At 35.4% G+C, this 14,160-nt stretch overlaps 1 protein-coding gene across 1 annotated transcript; it reads left to right on the forward strand.

Moving 5' to 3' along the window:
* Nucleotides 1-1,470: 1,470 nt before the first annotated feature.
* LOC136274119 (carbonic anhydrase 1-like) lies at nucleotides 1,471-14,153 on the forward strand. The gene is made up of 8 exons (XM_066080422.1): nucleotides 1,471-1,651; nucleotides 3,552-3,581; nucleotides 6,506-6,679; nucleotides 7,052-7,200; nucleotides 9,791-9,886; nucleotides 10,260-10,326; nucleotides 10,472-10,638; nucleotides 13,610-14,153. Exons 1-8 carry the CDS (start codon nucleotides 1,588-1,590, stop codon nucleotides 13,793-13,795), a joined length of 933 nt encoding a protein of 310 aa, XP_065936494.1. The 5' UTR covers nucleotides 1,471-1,587; the 3' UTR covers nucleotides 13,796-14,153.
* Nucleotides 14,154-14,160: the final 7 nt, after the last annotated feature.

The following is a 14,160-nucleotide window of genomic DNA, read 5'->3' on the forward strand; positions in this document are numbered from 1 at the left end:
TCAATCGTTGTAAAAAAAGAAATAAAGTTCAGTTTGTTGTTGTGTGCGTGTATTCATATTTAGTTGGTGTACATTGAGATCTGTTGTTGTGTGCGTGTATTCGTGTTTAGTTGGTGTACATTGAGATCTGGTGTTGTGTGCGTGTATTCGTGTTTAGTTGGTGTACATTGAGATCTGGTGTTGTGTGCGTGTATTCGTGTTTAGTTGGTGTACATTGAGATCTGTTGTTGTGTGCGTGTATTCGTGTTTAGTTGGTGTACATTAAGATCTGTTGTTGTGTGCGGGTATTCGTGTTTAGTTGGTGTACATTGAGATCTGGTGTTGTGTGCGTGTATTCGTATTATGTTTATTGGTATTATTATTCCCGTATACTCTCTATTTTGGGATGTGTTTTGAAACCTGAAGCGGTAGAGGTGGCGTTTCAAAATAGATAATCTGGACATTTTTCATATTAGTGGATGAACGTATGAGCACAAAGTTATTTATAATAATCGAAATATCAAGCGAAACGTGGTGGAAGCAAAAACTCGGGACAGAGTATAGTCGATGTTGATACCGGTTACCGGCATCATAGTGTACATTCTGCATAGCAAACATTTCCAAGAAAAGTTTACTGTAAACATTCAACTTTAAAATGAATGCTATTTGTATGTGTAGTTACCAAGCTAATTATCTACCTCACTTTTATTTCAATCTTTTTTTTATATTTCTCTGGTAATTTTTTGCTATAATAACGTCCTCTACGTTTTTTGTTTTCCTTATGGTTTGGCTATATAGAATGAAATGAATGTATTGAACCAGGGTCACTGACAGAACACGATCCTGACCTTATAGTTACATCGGTCGGTATGATTTCCTCTATTTCTTACGGAACTTATAGTTAATTCATAGCTCTATAGAACAGCTGTAGAAACTGACAGGGCTGAAATCCACAGTCCCCGTTATCGATTGGTCGAAACCTACAGCGACCTAAGAAAAATCACGGACTGCACGAAATAAAATCATAATGATGTCAGACTAAAAATCCCTTAGAAGACGACTATGCTGTTTCTTTTAATAGCAATCGTTCTGATGTATATTAACAGTAATTTAGTGAAGATGTAAATATAACGGGGGTTTTGTATTTTTCTGCATTGTCGCCACCTTCATATACCGCATGAATCACCAAAGAAAGTATTTCGTTGTTTAAATAACACGTACATGTTCAGTGTATGCTGAAGTAAGGATTGAGCATAGTATTTTCCCACATCGATGAAGTGAACTCACAGTACAAGTGGCAATATTTTACACGTGGGAAAACAAATATGTAATCCTTTAGAAAATATCACATCAAAAATGTCAAGATTTACTTCACAAATAAGACTCGAAATACTTATAAGTAAACATAAGGGAACAGCTTTTTATAAAAACGTTATCCAGAACCGCACGCCTCCGGTGGGGTGTGGAAGGAAGGGGGGGGGCAGTTTTAAGTTTTTAAACATAACGCTGAAGCCACTAACGTGCCGCCGTATCCTCTCTAACCAGCTGACTGGGCGCGCGCCTTTTATATATCTGCATCACTGGATCCTCACCATTCACTCCATCACAATGGCTGGGATTTTACTTGTTGCATTCCTGTCCCTAGCATTCGGCACCACTGAAGGAGCATCGGGTAAGTCTGTCCACAATTTTAATTTTTGCATAAATTCATTTCAGATTTAAAAAAAATATCATGCATTATTATTATAAATATGCTTTTTTAATATGCTTCTTTTTAAATAAAATTTTTCAAAATCGACGCTGAACTGAACTTATTTATGAAGGATAATTTGTGCATTATTATATGCTCTTTTTAATTTTTTTTTTTTAAATCGACGCTAAACTGAACTAATTTAGGATAATTTATCTTCTCATTTGCAATTGTTAACTAATACACACACGAAAAATTAAAACATTTTAAAAAGAAACCTGATATAATAGATAAATATGTTAACTTCACCGAAATTCAATCGTAACCTGTAATGTGATACTAGAATGCCAGTGATCCTGACTTTGATAAATTTAACAATACTACCCTCATTTGAATTTGTATACTTTTTTCATAAATATTTTTTTGCCACCTTTATACTATACAAGAGATCATTATCCGTTTCAATTATGAAATCCGTATCCGAAATTCACGACCTTGTTGCGATTACATTCTCCTATGGTTCACGGATTATGTATGATAAGCGATCCAACCTTTGATTTGTCGGTAATACCCCGTGCTTACTGCCTCGCCTCCAGAGAGAGCCTGGATCTTGGAGCTGTCAGCATTGGTATACGTCTGTCACGGCCATTGTAACATGCCAGATAGTACACATTCCCTACATGTTCTCAGCCGGTTGATAAACCCCACTCGTCGCTGTATTGATTCATTGATTCATCAACACTATAAGAACTTTGCTAGTTTCTTTCCTAATAAGATTCGTTCACACCAGGCACGTGTCACCCTTTTTTTTCAAACCGAAGAGGCCAGCGTCAATTGACATATACGCGTTCATTTTTCTACATATTAATATTATGAAAAAAGTACATTAAAAAAATAAAAGCGCCAGCCCCCGCCGTCACATGCCTGCACACACCGTCTCCATGCCCACCCACCCTCACCCCTAATGGAGCTGCCTCTCCGGCAATACTGGCGCGATGCTATTTCTTTACAAGGTCATCGTTAAAACATTCCCTGACCTTCATTTTTAAAGGATGCTGATATTTGATATACTGTAATTTAATTATTCGTTTATTTATAATTCACTGTTACACAATAATGAAAATTAAAATACATTCGTTGAGATTTTAACTTGCTTAGATGGTTACAAAGCTTGAAAACTGACTGGACTCTTTCATTCGCGTTATCACACGTGATGGCCCCCAAACGGCTCACGTAACCTTACAGGCTCCAAGGAGTTAATGATCTCCCGTAAACCAATCGATTACTGCCTCCAACACTGATGCCTCTCCCCGTCTGCAGACCCAGGAACGGACTTTTTGTGTAATAAAGAAACTAATTTTTTGCATTTGTTTTATGGGGAATGAGGTTCATACACTCAAAAAGTACTGCACCCCCACTGTTTAACCAGTCAGCTGTTAATAGAATTCGTTTTTCCAATACTTTTTACCCGAGACGTAAACGTAATACTGCGAATTCCTCTGACATTTGACAGTTTTTTTGCCGACATAACTAGGTTTCTTGGTACATTGATTATAGTCCTTACAAAAACTCATCGCTCTGAATTGTCCCATCACGACATTGCCATAAGATGAGTATAGGACGCTTAGTTCCTTGTCAAGTACGCATCCTTAATGGATTTTAAGTGGGATTGTAGAGGCTTTTTAAGCAAGTGACTTTTCGGATTTCCTCTTCTTTTTGTAAAAGCAGGGGCATGTTTCATCTCAAAATTATTTCGCCTTTTTATATTCCTCAACTCGATCTCTAACAAGTTACACTATGCTGAAGCAGCGAGTGTTTTATATCTCCGATTGTTAATTCTACGCCTATAGATAATGTTCACCCTTTCTTCTTTATTTTTCAGGTTCTTCGTGGTCTTATGGAGAATCAGACGGTAAGACTAGCACATTCTGTAGGAGTAGTTTGTTTTCCATTCTACTGAAGAAATAGAACTGCATAATTATTTGTCTAACTGACTTGTCCGTTATTTGCCAGTAACAACGTTTAACATGAATGCAATATACGAGTGAATGATACAGTCCAAACCCGCATACAAGTGTACAATATATGTTAAATATACATGTATGTCTAACAAGTATCCACACAGAACACTCCTATATGTAAGCACTGACTTCAGAGACCTCTAGCGGACAGGCATGAGTGATCTCGCTTTTAACATGTTTAAAGTGGTATGAGACACCCGTCGATATTAATGTGGATAAAAGTTCATTATAATTAAAATGTCTTTCACCGGTTTAGAATTTTTAAATTTTACAATATGGGTTAAAAAATTTTGAGATGTAAAAATTGTAAAAGTCCCAGCAAGATTCTAATTCATGACTTAAGATTCTTAGTGCTCTTACCCATTGCGCTACGCTGATGTGTAACAAATTTGGAAAAGAAAAAAAATCATACTTGATTTTCTTGTTTATTTAGATAGATAGTACATCACAATATGGAGATGTTCCATACCATACCATGTTATATAGTAATTTTTTAACATACTTGGTGGGTGTTCATTAAGAATTTACGATATGACACTCTGTTTTTATAGCATATGTTCGTCATTCGCAACTTCTCTGATCTCTCAGACAAGCGAAAGGTGTACGATGGCGTCCATTATACATAGATATATATGGCAATGTACCAATTGTCAAGATTTGGGCTTAAGTTAACCAAGATCAATAGTAATCATGCTGATGCTCGTCGTCATACATTTTTGGGAGTTGATTTTAATCAACTCTCCTATGCAGTTACTCTGGCAAACCGAAAGTGAAACAGTGTTTGGATCTAAGCACAAATCATCAACGCTGACAAGACTTAGTTCTTGAAAATAATAGAAAAATTCAAAGTAATGTTTGCTGAAGCATTGTTTTTCAAGGAAACTTATCAATAAACACTTTGAAAATAGTCAGATTTAATATAATACGAACAACTAAGATATTTTTATAGTCTCATGTATTTCTACGCCAGAGTTTAATATAGCCTCGTTCAACCAAACGCTCGGCTGTCTCCGTAAATCTCCGACAAGCAGACGGGCTCTCTTGCTTGTCGGAGATTAACGGAGACAGCCGAGCGTCTGGTTGAACGAGACTAGAGTTCGATATCAATAGTGCTTGGATCCATAAAATTTTTAAAATTGCTTCGATTACTTATACATAGTTTGAAATCTATCTTTAAATATTACACAACATGATTCATATGGGGTTTCTCGAAATTCTTGTCGGAAAAGTCTAAAAATCATATAATAAAAAAGTGCGTAATTCAAATACAGACTAGAAACTAATTGCCATGCAAGATAAGTTGATTTTAAAATAAATGATAATCGATAAAATCAACTCCCGTCATTACTTCAGTACTTTGATTAGAAAAATCTTGTTGCTCAGTTTCTTTGTATTTGCTATTGTTGGAAAATGTTCCTGTATCTGTGAATATTTTCCTGAATGGTTATCATAACATAGTCTATAAATTATTACTAGTATATGAGGCATTTTTTCTCGTGAGAAATATAAGTTAAAGTTTGCAAATCTCGATACGTCGTGAAGTGAAAGTTTATTTTTAGGCTTTGAAATAATACATACCTATGAAATAGTGATAGTTGATACCGAATAAAACCCCAAACTACATGTTTGGGATTCTAAGTGTAAAAGATTTCATTGTAAAAATGCACTAGTTATCTTGTTCTACGATAACAAATGGTCTTACACTACAGTGTGTACATGCACCGGTCCATGCGTTCTAACAGCAGTATTTTGTTTCATTTTGTTTAAACACTGCTGGTAATCATTATCGGGCTCACCTGATAAAATACCAAAAGGTTGTAAACGAATGCAAAAAGTTTTATGTGTTTTTTATGTAGAATTCAGAACTCATATTTTAAGACTCGTGAATACAATAGATAAAAGGGAAAATGTCGAAAAGATGACAAGGCTACTGTCCGTGAAACAGACCGTGCCGTACTGTCCGTGAAACAGACCGTGTCGGCCATGTAGTGTGCATTTCATGGTGAGATAAAGCAGCTTACAGCTTTTTAGACTAACCTACAACCAGTTAAGGTTAGCTTGGGTTGTGAAGGTGACTTTGTCCTGACGTCCTCTGATGTATGTGTGTGTATGGTGGGTGTAAGGTTTGACAACCTGTAACCAAAAGCCGGAACCTTTTCTCCAGAGATGCACTGTCAGCAGATCTGGGGTCAATGACGCGATTTACTTACTTCCTTCAGAATTTCTAATATACGTGCATGTGCATTAGTCATTACAGTGCATTCATACATGTATACAAGTCATCCCTTTGAGTATACAGCCATTGCATGTTTGTACGACAGGTTAAAATTGTACGGAAACTAATCATAAAAACCCGCTTTATAAAGCGATCATTTACACGTGACTAGAAGTCACGTTACTTACACGTCACTTCCGAGTGAACTAAAGGGGGTATGGGACACCTCCATACTGAGAAGTCATTTCATTGGAAATACTTAATAATAACATTCAGCGTGACCATAAACATAATCTTCTCATGATATTGATACCTAACAGCATGATCCAATATTGGTACCTTTAAAACTCTCACATTTCAAAAAGAAATTAAAATGTATTTTATGTTACAGTATTGTACAATTCGAAAAGTTCACCAAATGCCGGTACTTATAACTATACGTATAGCTTTGAGTGAACTTAACTTGCACTTACTGTTACAATTAAACTTTTAACTATTACTCTTACTAAACGTATATAAAAACTCTCTTTATAACAAATAAAATTCTCCCGCCCACTTAACAAGAATGATGTGTTTATTTCACCGTGGTCTCTAATTCAGGACCCGGTCATTGGGAGAGCGCCTACCCAAACTGTGGCCTCACCCGCCAATCCCCAATCAACCTCCCAAACTCCCAGGATATGGTCTACAATTCTGATCTAAAACCATTCATGTTGAAAGGCTTCAAGAACCCCCAGGATTACAAACTGGAGATTCTCAACAACGGACACACAGGTAAATCATTTCACTTATCAATCTTTTAGTGAGGTGAGGTATTTGTTTCTATTTTGTTTCATATAAGAGGGTGCAAACTAAAGAAAATTAACAATATATATACTTTGATTCATCAACTATAATAATTTTATTTATATATTACAACGCCTAAAAATATTGTAGACATTTCGATAACTTAGGAATCAAAGTTTTAAACTCCTACAGGGAGAAGGGGCGGCCTTTAGTTGACTGACAACAGAGATCGTGTCTTACATAAATGCTTCAGCTTTCTGATATACTAGTATTGTATTGAGAATTAATTTCGAACAAATTGTTTCTGCAGTGACCTGTGGCTGGCTGATTGTTATTGTGTCTTGTCTGTTGTTTCTCTAGTTCAAGTGAACGTGGAGGAGGGGGATCTGACGGTGGAGGGTGGAGGTCTTCCGGGTCGCTTCAAGACCGCCCAGTTCCACTTCCACTGGGGGAGTGACAACATGCGAGGGTCCGAACACCTGTCGGATGGCAGTAGTTATCCTATGGAGGTATAAAATAAGAGTATACAAAAGTCCCGAATAAAACAAGTGTACAAAGGTCAATGCAAAGTATAGAGTGTATAAAGGTCACGAAGCAACACACTGTACAAAGGTTACTGAGCAACACACAGATTGCACAAAGGTCACCAAGCAACACAGTGTACAAAGGTTACTGAGCAACACATAGATTGCACAAAGGTCACCAAGCAACACAGTGTACAAAGGTCACTGAGCAACACATAGATTGCACAAAGGTCACCAAGCAACACAGTGTACAAAGGTCACTGAGCAACACACAGATTGCACAAAGGTCACCAAGCAACACAGTGTACAAATGCCACTGAGCAATACACAGTGTGAACACAGGTCACCGAGCAACATAGCGTACAAAGGTCACCGAGTAACACTTATAGGTACAAAGGTCACTGAGCAACACACGGAAATACATAACTTCTCATTACTGTTTTGAATATATTTACATTCTAAACTGTGTTTTTTTAATTTATTCGGCGATCTTTATATATAGATGCTTCAAAATGTAACAACCCAATCACTGCGTATGAATTTGCATATAATTTGCAAAAGTAGTTTCCAACTATTCATTTGGACGTTATCGGTTTAAAATATAATTCATACAATTCATGTTATTTAACACTATGTTTATTATTCAACAATAAATTTGATCATATTATTAAAGCCAAATTTCAAGAGTTATTTTCCATGGATTATATCTTCAAGACTTATCTCAACAGTCCATGTGAAAACCAGTGTTAAACGGTTTTAGAAATAGCTGTTCCAATCTCTCACCAGAGGGCGTATTACGCTTTGATCCAACACAAGTGAAGCTTGCGGAACGCGCCCTCTGGTGAGAGATTGATAGCTGTTCTTGCTGTTATTACTTTACTCCCTCCGTGATCTGCAATGTATACCAATTTGTTTAATAAAATAAAACATTTTATCCTTGATGTAATGTAAATATAAGCATTAAATGATTAATTTTTGACATCGCCGTGACAATAATTTGTCAAATGAGCAGACAAATTATCACAACGCGCTTACCCGTTATTCAACTTCTCAACTGACGGCATGCAATTATTATTACGACGACGTCAAAAATAAATCTCGTAACGTTAAACCGCTTAAAAATATGGACAATAGGCCGGCGATTCATAGCATGTTCTCAGATTAGTAATCTGTAATGTCAGTAATGTGTCGGATTTTGTACAATACACTTTCATAACAGAAAGGCCATGCATGTCAAAGATATATATACATGTATATTTATCCTAATAATGAACCATGCATTGCTCTTGGCCGACGCGAAGCGGAGGTTGACAATGGTTTTAGAGGGGTGTCAATTTCAACTGTTATCCTCCCAAACAGGCACTATTTATTTTATTATACTGAATGTCTTATTTTAGAGAATTTTTTAGTGCTTTTGTATAGAAATGACGTGAATTTTACGGCGAACCGTACGCGCATAATTTACGCGCATGTAACAATTCGTTGTGTTACCCGTTGTGTGTGTTGCTAACGCTGATGGTAATAGAACGGATTATCAACTGCGTCTAAACCAATCAGATTTCAGTATTTAACATGAAAGTATAATAAAATTGTATATGGACATACATATACATATGGACATGTGTAAAATACTCGTGCAACAATTTTATGCCCTGATAGTTTTTACAAAAATACATTGTACGACGGTAACTGTTATAGTACCACATTTGAGATCTAGACACGTGGTACATAGCAATACTAGAAGTACATAATTATTATACTTTAATGATTTTACACTATTCATTGGCAAGTCTTTCTCTTGTAATTATAATAATATGTCATGTACTTGTCTGTTCTGGACTCTGAATTAGGAATACGTCCGTGGGAAATAGTATGTTTATAAAACATGTACGTAATGGGCAGTGGCAGACTGTTGATGAATCACCCAAGAGGGTTTGTTTTTTTGAACGGAAGAATGTAGGGGCGTTTATAATGCATAAAGTTAAGAGGGAGGGAATTTAAACAAATCGGTTTGTGTAAACGGTCTTGGCAATGTGTTTTAAATAGTTTACTTAGAATAATCACTCGGAACTGTATCCAAGAGTTTACAACTGAAATATATGTGTTTGTACCGGTGTAAACCTCCAAAAATAGTAACAATTGCTGAATTCCGGAAAACAGAGAACGAACCTCATTCAATTCAAAGGCAACTATATTTTTCTCGTAAGAAAACACATATACCTCTAACCAATTAATAGTGACGATGTTAATTTTTCTCGCAATAAGAAAAAATAACCCGTTACATAATAAAACACTTATTCTTAAGTAGAGGTATATTTTTCATTACGAGGAAAATACATGTCAGGTGCCGGTAGTTTTTACCTATATTTGCACACGGTTACACCTTAATGTATAATGACATTTAACTCTCTATAATTTCTCTATCTTCTAATGCATTTTGATCTGTTTTGTGTTCTGAAAGAAACAATCACTGCTTGCTGCATGTCCATCTGAACGTGTTATCACTGTAAGCAGATAGAAGTCTTTCTCTCAGTAACGATGATACAATTGCTCTAACGATATTCTAATTTGACAGCTCCACGTGGTGAATTACAACGAGAAGTACGGCAGCCTATCGAACGCCGCCTCCAAGGAACGCGACGGCCTGGCCGTGCTCGGCTTCTTCTTTGTGGTACGTTCACGCAGGGTTTTCGGGGGGGGGGGGTAGTTTTTTTTATTTTTTTAATGCTTTTTTGTTGTTGTTTTTTTTCCTTCCTTTTTTTCCTTTTTTAAATTTTTTTCTTTTTTGCTTTTTAGTGGTGCGTTGAGTTGTTTTTTTGTGTTGTACGTTGAGATTTCCCGGGTTTTTTGTGTCTTATGGAAGAAAATTGTCACATCATCGTTCGTAACATGTACCAAGGCTATGTATGCGGGTTCCTGCAGCATGCATGGAATAAGAGACGGATTCAAATCTTCCAGCATACACTCTCCTTTTAGATATGGATGAAGCATTTAGACCTTACATCTATTTGATGAATTGATATGGTCTATGTTTTCTATTCCAGATATCGGATGAAGAAAATAGTGGACTTAGAACTATGCTGAACAAATTCAATGATGTTAAAACCAAAGGTAAGATCCAGTGAGTTGGGCGCTAATGCATCGTGACGTGGTGTTTTCTGTAAACCGGAGATAGACCTTTTCATATAGAATAGGGACCATTAATACCAGTTAGTGTCTGTTCCAATGTATGTGTTGATGTTAAACTGTTTTACAGGAGCTATGACAGCATTGACCAGCTTCAGTATCGAGTCCATGCTTCCGCTTGCTGTCGGTAACCCGGACCATTTCTACCGCTATTCTGGAAGTCTCACCACCCCGCCATGTTACGAGAGCGTGGTCTGGACCATATTTGAAAATGCTATTTCAATTTCAGAACAACAGGTACTAGTCTTGACACATTGGTCAGGGGCGTTGCTAGAACTTCTTGATGTGCACGCCAAAGAAAGAAGGGGGTCTGGGGCCGTCTTTAGGCTCCCAGTGGGTCTAGGGCAAAGCCCTGTTGGGGGGCCAGGGGGCGAAGCTATTGGGTTTTAACGTTCTCTGCAGATAAAAATCTACGCTCTGCTTATGTGCACAAAGTATTATATCCAGCTGGATTTAACTGATTGTATAGAGAAAATGAGCGAATAATGCGGGTAAAATGGATAAGAAACTGAGTTGTTTTTTTTTTAAATTTGTTTCAAATGATGTGTAATTGAAATAACATTTATCTGTAACTCTTAAAGGATTATGAATGGTTGTGGTCATTTAAGTCTGTATCAATTAAAAGGAAAAAAGCTCTGGATAAAGATAAAATGTTTGAATTTCAGATTGATTCTAAAATATTTGCATTTTTCTTTACTATTAATATTAGTTATAACATTGAATCTAAAATTGTAAGGCATTTTGTACTTTGTTGACCACCCAGCCTCTTTAAACAACTTTTACACTTAGAAAACTTTAACAATAAAATGCTTTCTTTGGTGATTCATGCGGGATATGAAGGTAGCGACTTAGTAGAAAAATAGAAAAGTAGAAAAATACATAGCCCACGTTTACGGGTTATGTAATTTTTTTCTACAAAATTGTTATTGTATACCAGTAGGTATATATTGATATTTTATACACTTGGTCTGTGCTCTGTTTTCTAATGAAAACAAACCAATTTCAATTAACAAATCTTGGAGTGAGAACCCACTACACATTAGAAATATATACCATTTTATATCTCAACAATTACGGAAAATAATAGAAGTCCATAAACTCAAGGCAAAAACTGCATATAACATTAGATTATGTTGTTGCTATAATGACAAGTGGATTTAGCACTAGAAATAATACGTAGATAACAATAAAGAACTGAGCCTTTTATAGGTTGAGGGTATGAATCCTCTCAAATTTGAGACATTTTTTTATTTGTTTCTATTAAAGAAATTTTGCTTTTGCATGATTGTATTATATTTTTAGAATATATTTTCTAGTAAATGGAAAAAATTTTATTAATCGATTTAAAAAGGGTATTAGCACTTAAATATTCGCTTGAATCTTCTTTTATAATATAGGTACGTGTTTTACCTTAAAACAGTGGTTTACTTCAATGCACTGAATTTTTCAACCATTACGTACCCATGTTAACATATATTGTAAAAAAAATAATCTACACTTGTCGTGACCCTTCAATAGTTAATAGAACCCTTCAATATTTAGCACACTACAAACTCTTCCATTACTTTAAAGTCTCAATATTAATTTAATATAAAATCCTAATGAACTGTCATTGTTCATTGTGGAGTTTTAGAGCCTCAGAACTCTGAAAGACCACTGTGGTTCCGTCTGCAAGTGGCATATTTAAAAAGTTGAGATGAATGATGTTATCTAGAGTTTGCACACTAGACTGACATATCGTCAACTTATCTACGCAGACGTTAAATACTCCTTTATCAAGATATTACAGTAACTGTTATATTTTTTGCAAGTTTTTCATGAAGGATGGAAATCATAGTGACGCTTTTATCGAATATTTCAACTGTCATTTTGCGTGTTGGCGGTGAAAAATAGATAAATAAGAATGTGTACAGAAAAGTACCAACGGTTTATCTTGTTTCGTGCGTTGATACGCAGTTAAAATAAACTTTTTTACGAGCCAGAATCAGACGTACATTTTGCTTCAGAGAAATAATTATATGAGAATATTTTATTGCGCTATACAATTTCAGCACGCTGAGAGATCACCCATTGGTTTAAAATACAGATCAAGTGATCATCTTTTAACTATATCCACATAATTAAGATCGTGTTCGATATAAAAAGAAAACAGTTTTTTTCCTTTATACAGGACATTTCTTACATTTTCTAGTTTCTCTTTTCATCTTAAACAGCTTCCTTTCTTCATGTCCATTTCTTAAAGCTATACACGCTATAATTTGCGTCAATTTTGAATAAAGGGGAAAATGTATGTGTTTGATTACTAATAAAAGTTACCTTTATTCTGTTAATTATAATGCTCAATTCGATCACGTAACAAATATATCAAATATTAAACAATAAAAAATATTTATTTTCCTGCCAGGAAAGTAATGCCTCCTCGTGAATATCAATCTATCACGTGATATCGATAGCTAAATTTAGCCTATCATACCAAAACTGGTGAAGGGTCAACATCTTTATAATTGTGATAGTTTCACAAAGGAAAGGATATTTTCAGTAAAGCATAAATTTGTCCGATATACGAGTACAAACAAAAGGAAAAAATACAAGCCTGTGAGTAGATATGAATACTTCCTTAAAAAAATGACGTAGACCTGTGTTTTTCCCCCTATGTGCTATTTATAGATCCTATAAGTGTTAATGCAGAAGTAAGGGTATCGTGAATGGCAAGCGTATTTTACTCATTATACATGTATGTATTTCAAATTAACAACTGTTAAGCATATTAAAAATCAAGTTGGATATTTAATTAGGCAAACAATAACGACCACCTAGTTCTCCGCGGACATGCGCAATGAGGTCGGTTTGCTCTTCCTTCATCAATATTCATGAAAAGGTATATTTTCCTGGCAGGAAAATAAACAATTAAAAATCTATATCTTTGTAACGAGATGGAATTCACCCTTGTAATTTACAGATTAAGGATAACTTTTATAAGTAGACAAACACATGCGTTTTCACTGTCATTCAAAATTGACGCAAATTATAGCGTGTATAGCTTTAAACAAAATATCTTTTATGTCTAACGGGCAATTATTTCAAGTACTAGTCCTTTTCATCATTCTATGGCATTATTTTAATCTGTTAGTTATTCGGCACAATGTTATTCCATTAAATCTAAAATTATGCTTAAAATGTATTTTTTATTTATTTCTACTTTAATTAGATGGCCATGTTCAGAAAACTTCTAGAGGATAACTTGACGAATGGTACCCACGTAATAGTAAACAACTTCCGGCCTGTGCAGCCTCTCGGAGAACGACGGGTGATGCGCAGCTTCGAGTTAAATTCTGCCTCGAACATCCATCTTTCAAGTATAGCATTGTTCCTGTTTTTAGTGTGTTGTATTTAGAAAAGTTAGTCAAATACATACATTTTAAAATCCACAAGAATATTAGATTGTAGCATTTACATCTGTATCACTAATGAACACATGCACAAGGCATATAATTTTTTTTCCGAAATGAAAAAATTACCCCTACCTTAATAATAATAATACACTAAACATCTTGTATTATTAGGGGTATCAGGAGAAAACGTACCCAGGAGAAAACGTACCCAGTTTCTAGGATACGTTTTCTCCTGGAGAAAACGTACCCGGGTACGTTTTCTCCAGGAGAAAACGTACCCTATGAAAATTATAAATAATAGTTTTCATGAATATTCTTTGATGAAATAAAATAAATTGTACAATAAACATTTGCATCATGTATTGTT

Source organism: Magallana gigas, chromosome 3 (genome assembly GCF_963853765.1).
Source record: "Magallana gigas chromosome 3, xbMagGiga1.1, whole genome shotgun sequence".
Taxonomy (NCBI): domain Eukaryota; kingdom Metazoa; phylum Mollusca; class Bivalvia; order Ostreida; family Ostreidae; genus Magallana; species Magallana gigas.

Bases quoted from the DNA above. Each gene is read 5' to 3' on its own strand.
- LOC136274119 (XM_066080422.1), top strand. From the start codon at position 1,588: ATGGCTGGGATTTTACTTGTTGCATTCCTGTCCCTAGCATTCGGCACC. The intron at 1,652-3,551 runs GTAAGTCTGTCC...TTTATTTTTCAG, and splicing joins CACCACTGAAGGAGCATCGG to GTTCTTCGTGGTCTTATGGA. The intron at 9,887-10,259 runs GTACGTTCACGC...TTTCTATTCCAG, and splicing joins TGCTCGGCTTCTTCTTTGTG to ATATCGGATGAAGAAAATAG.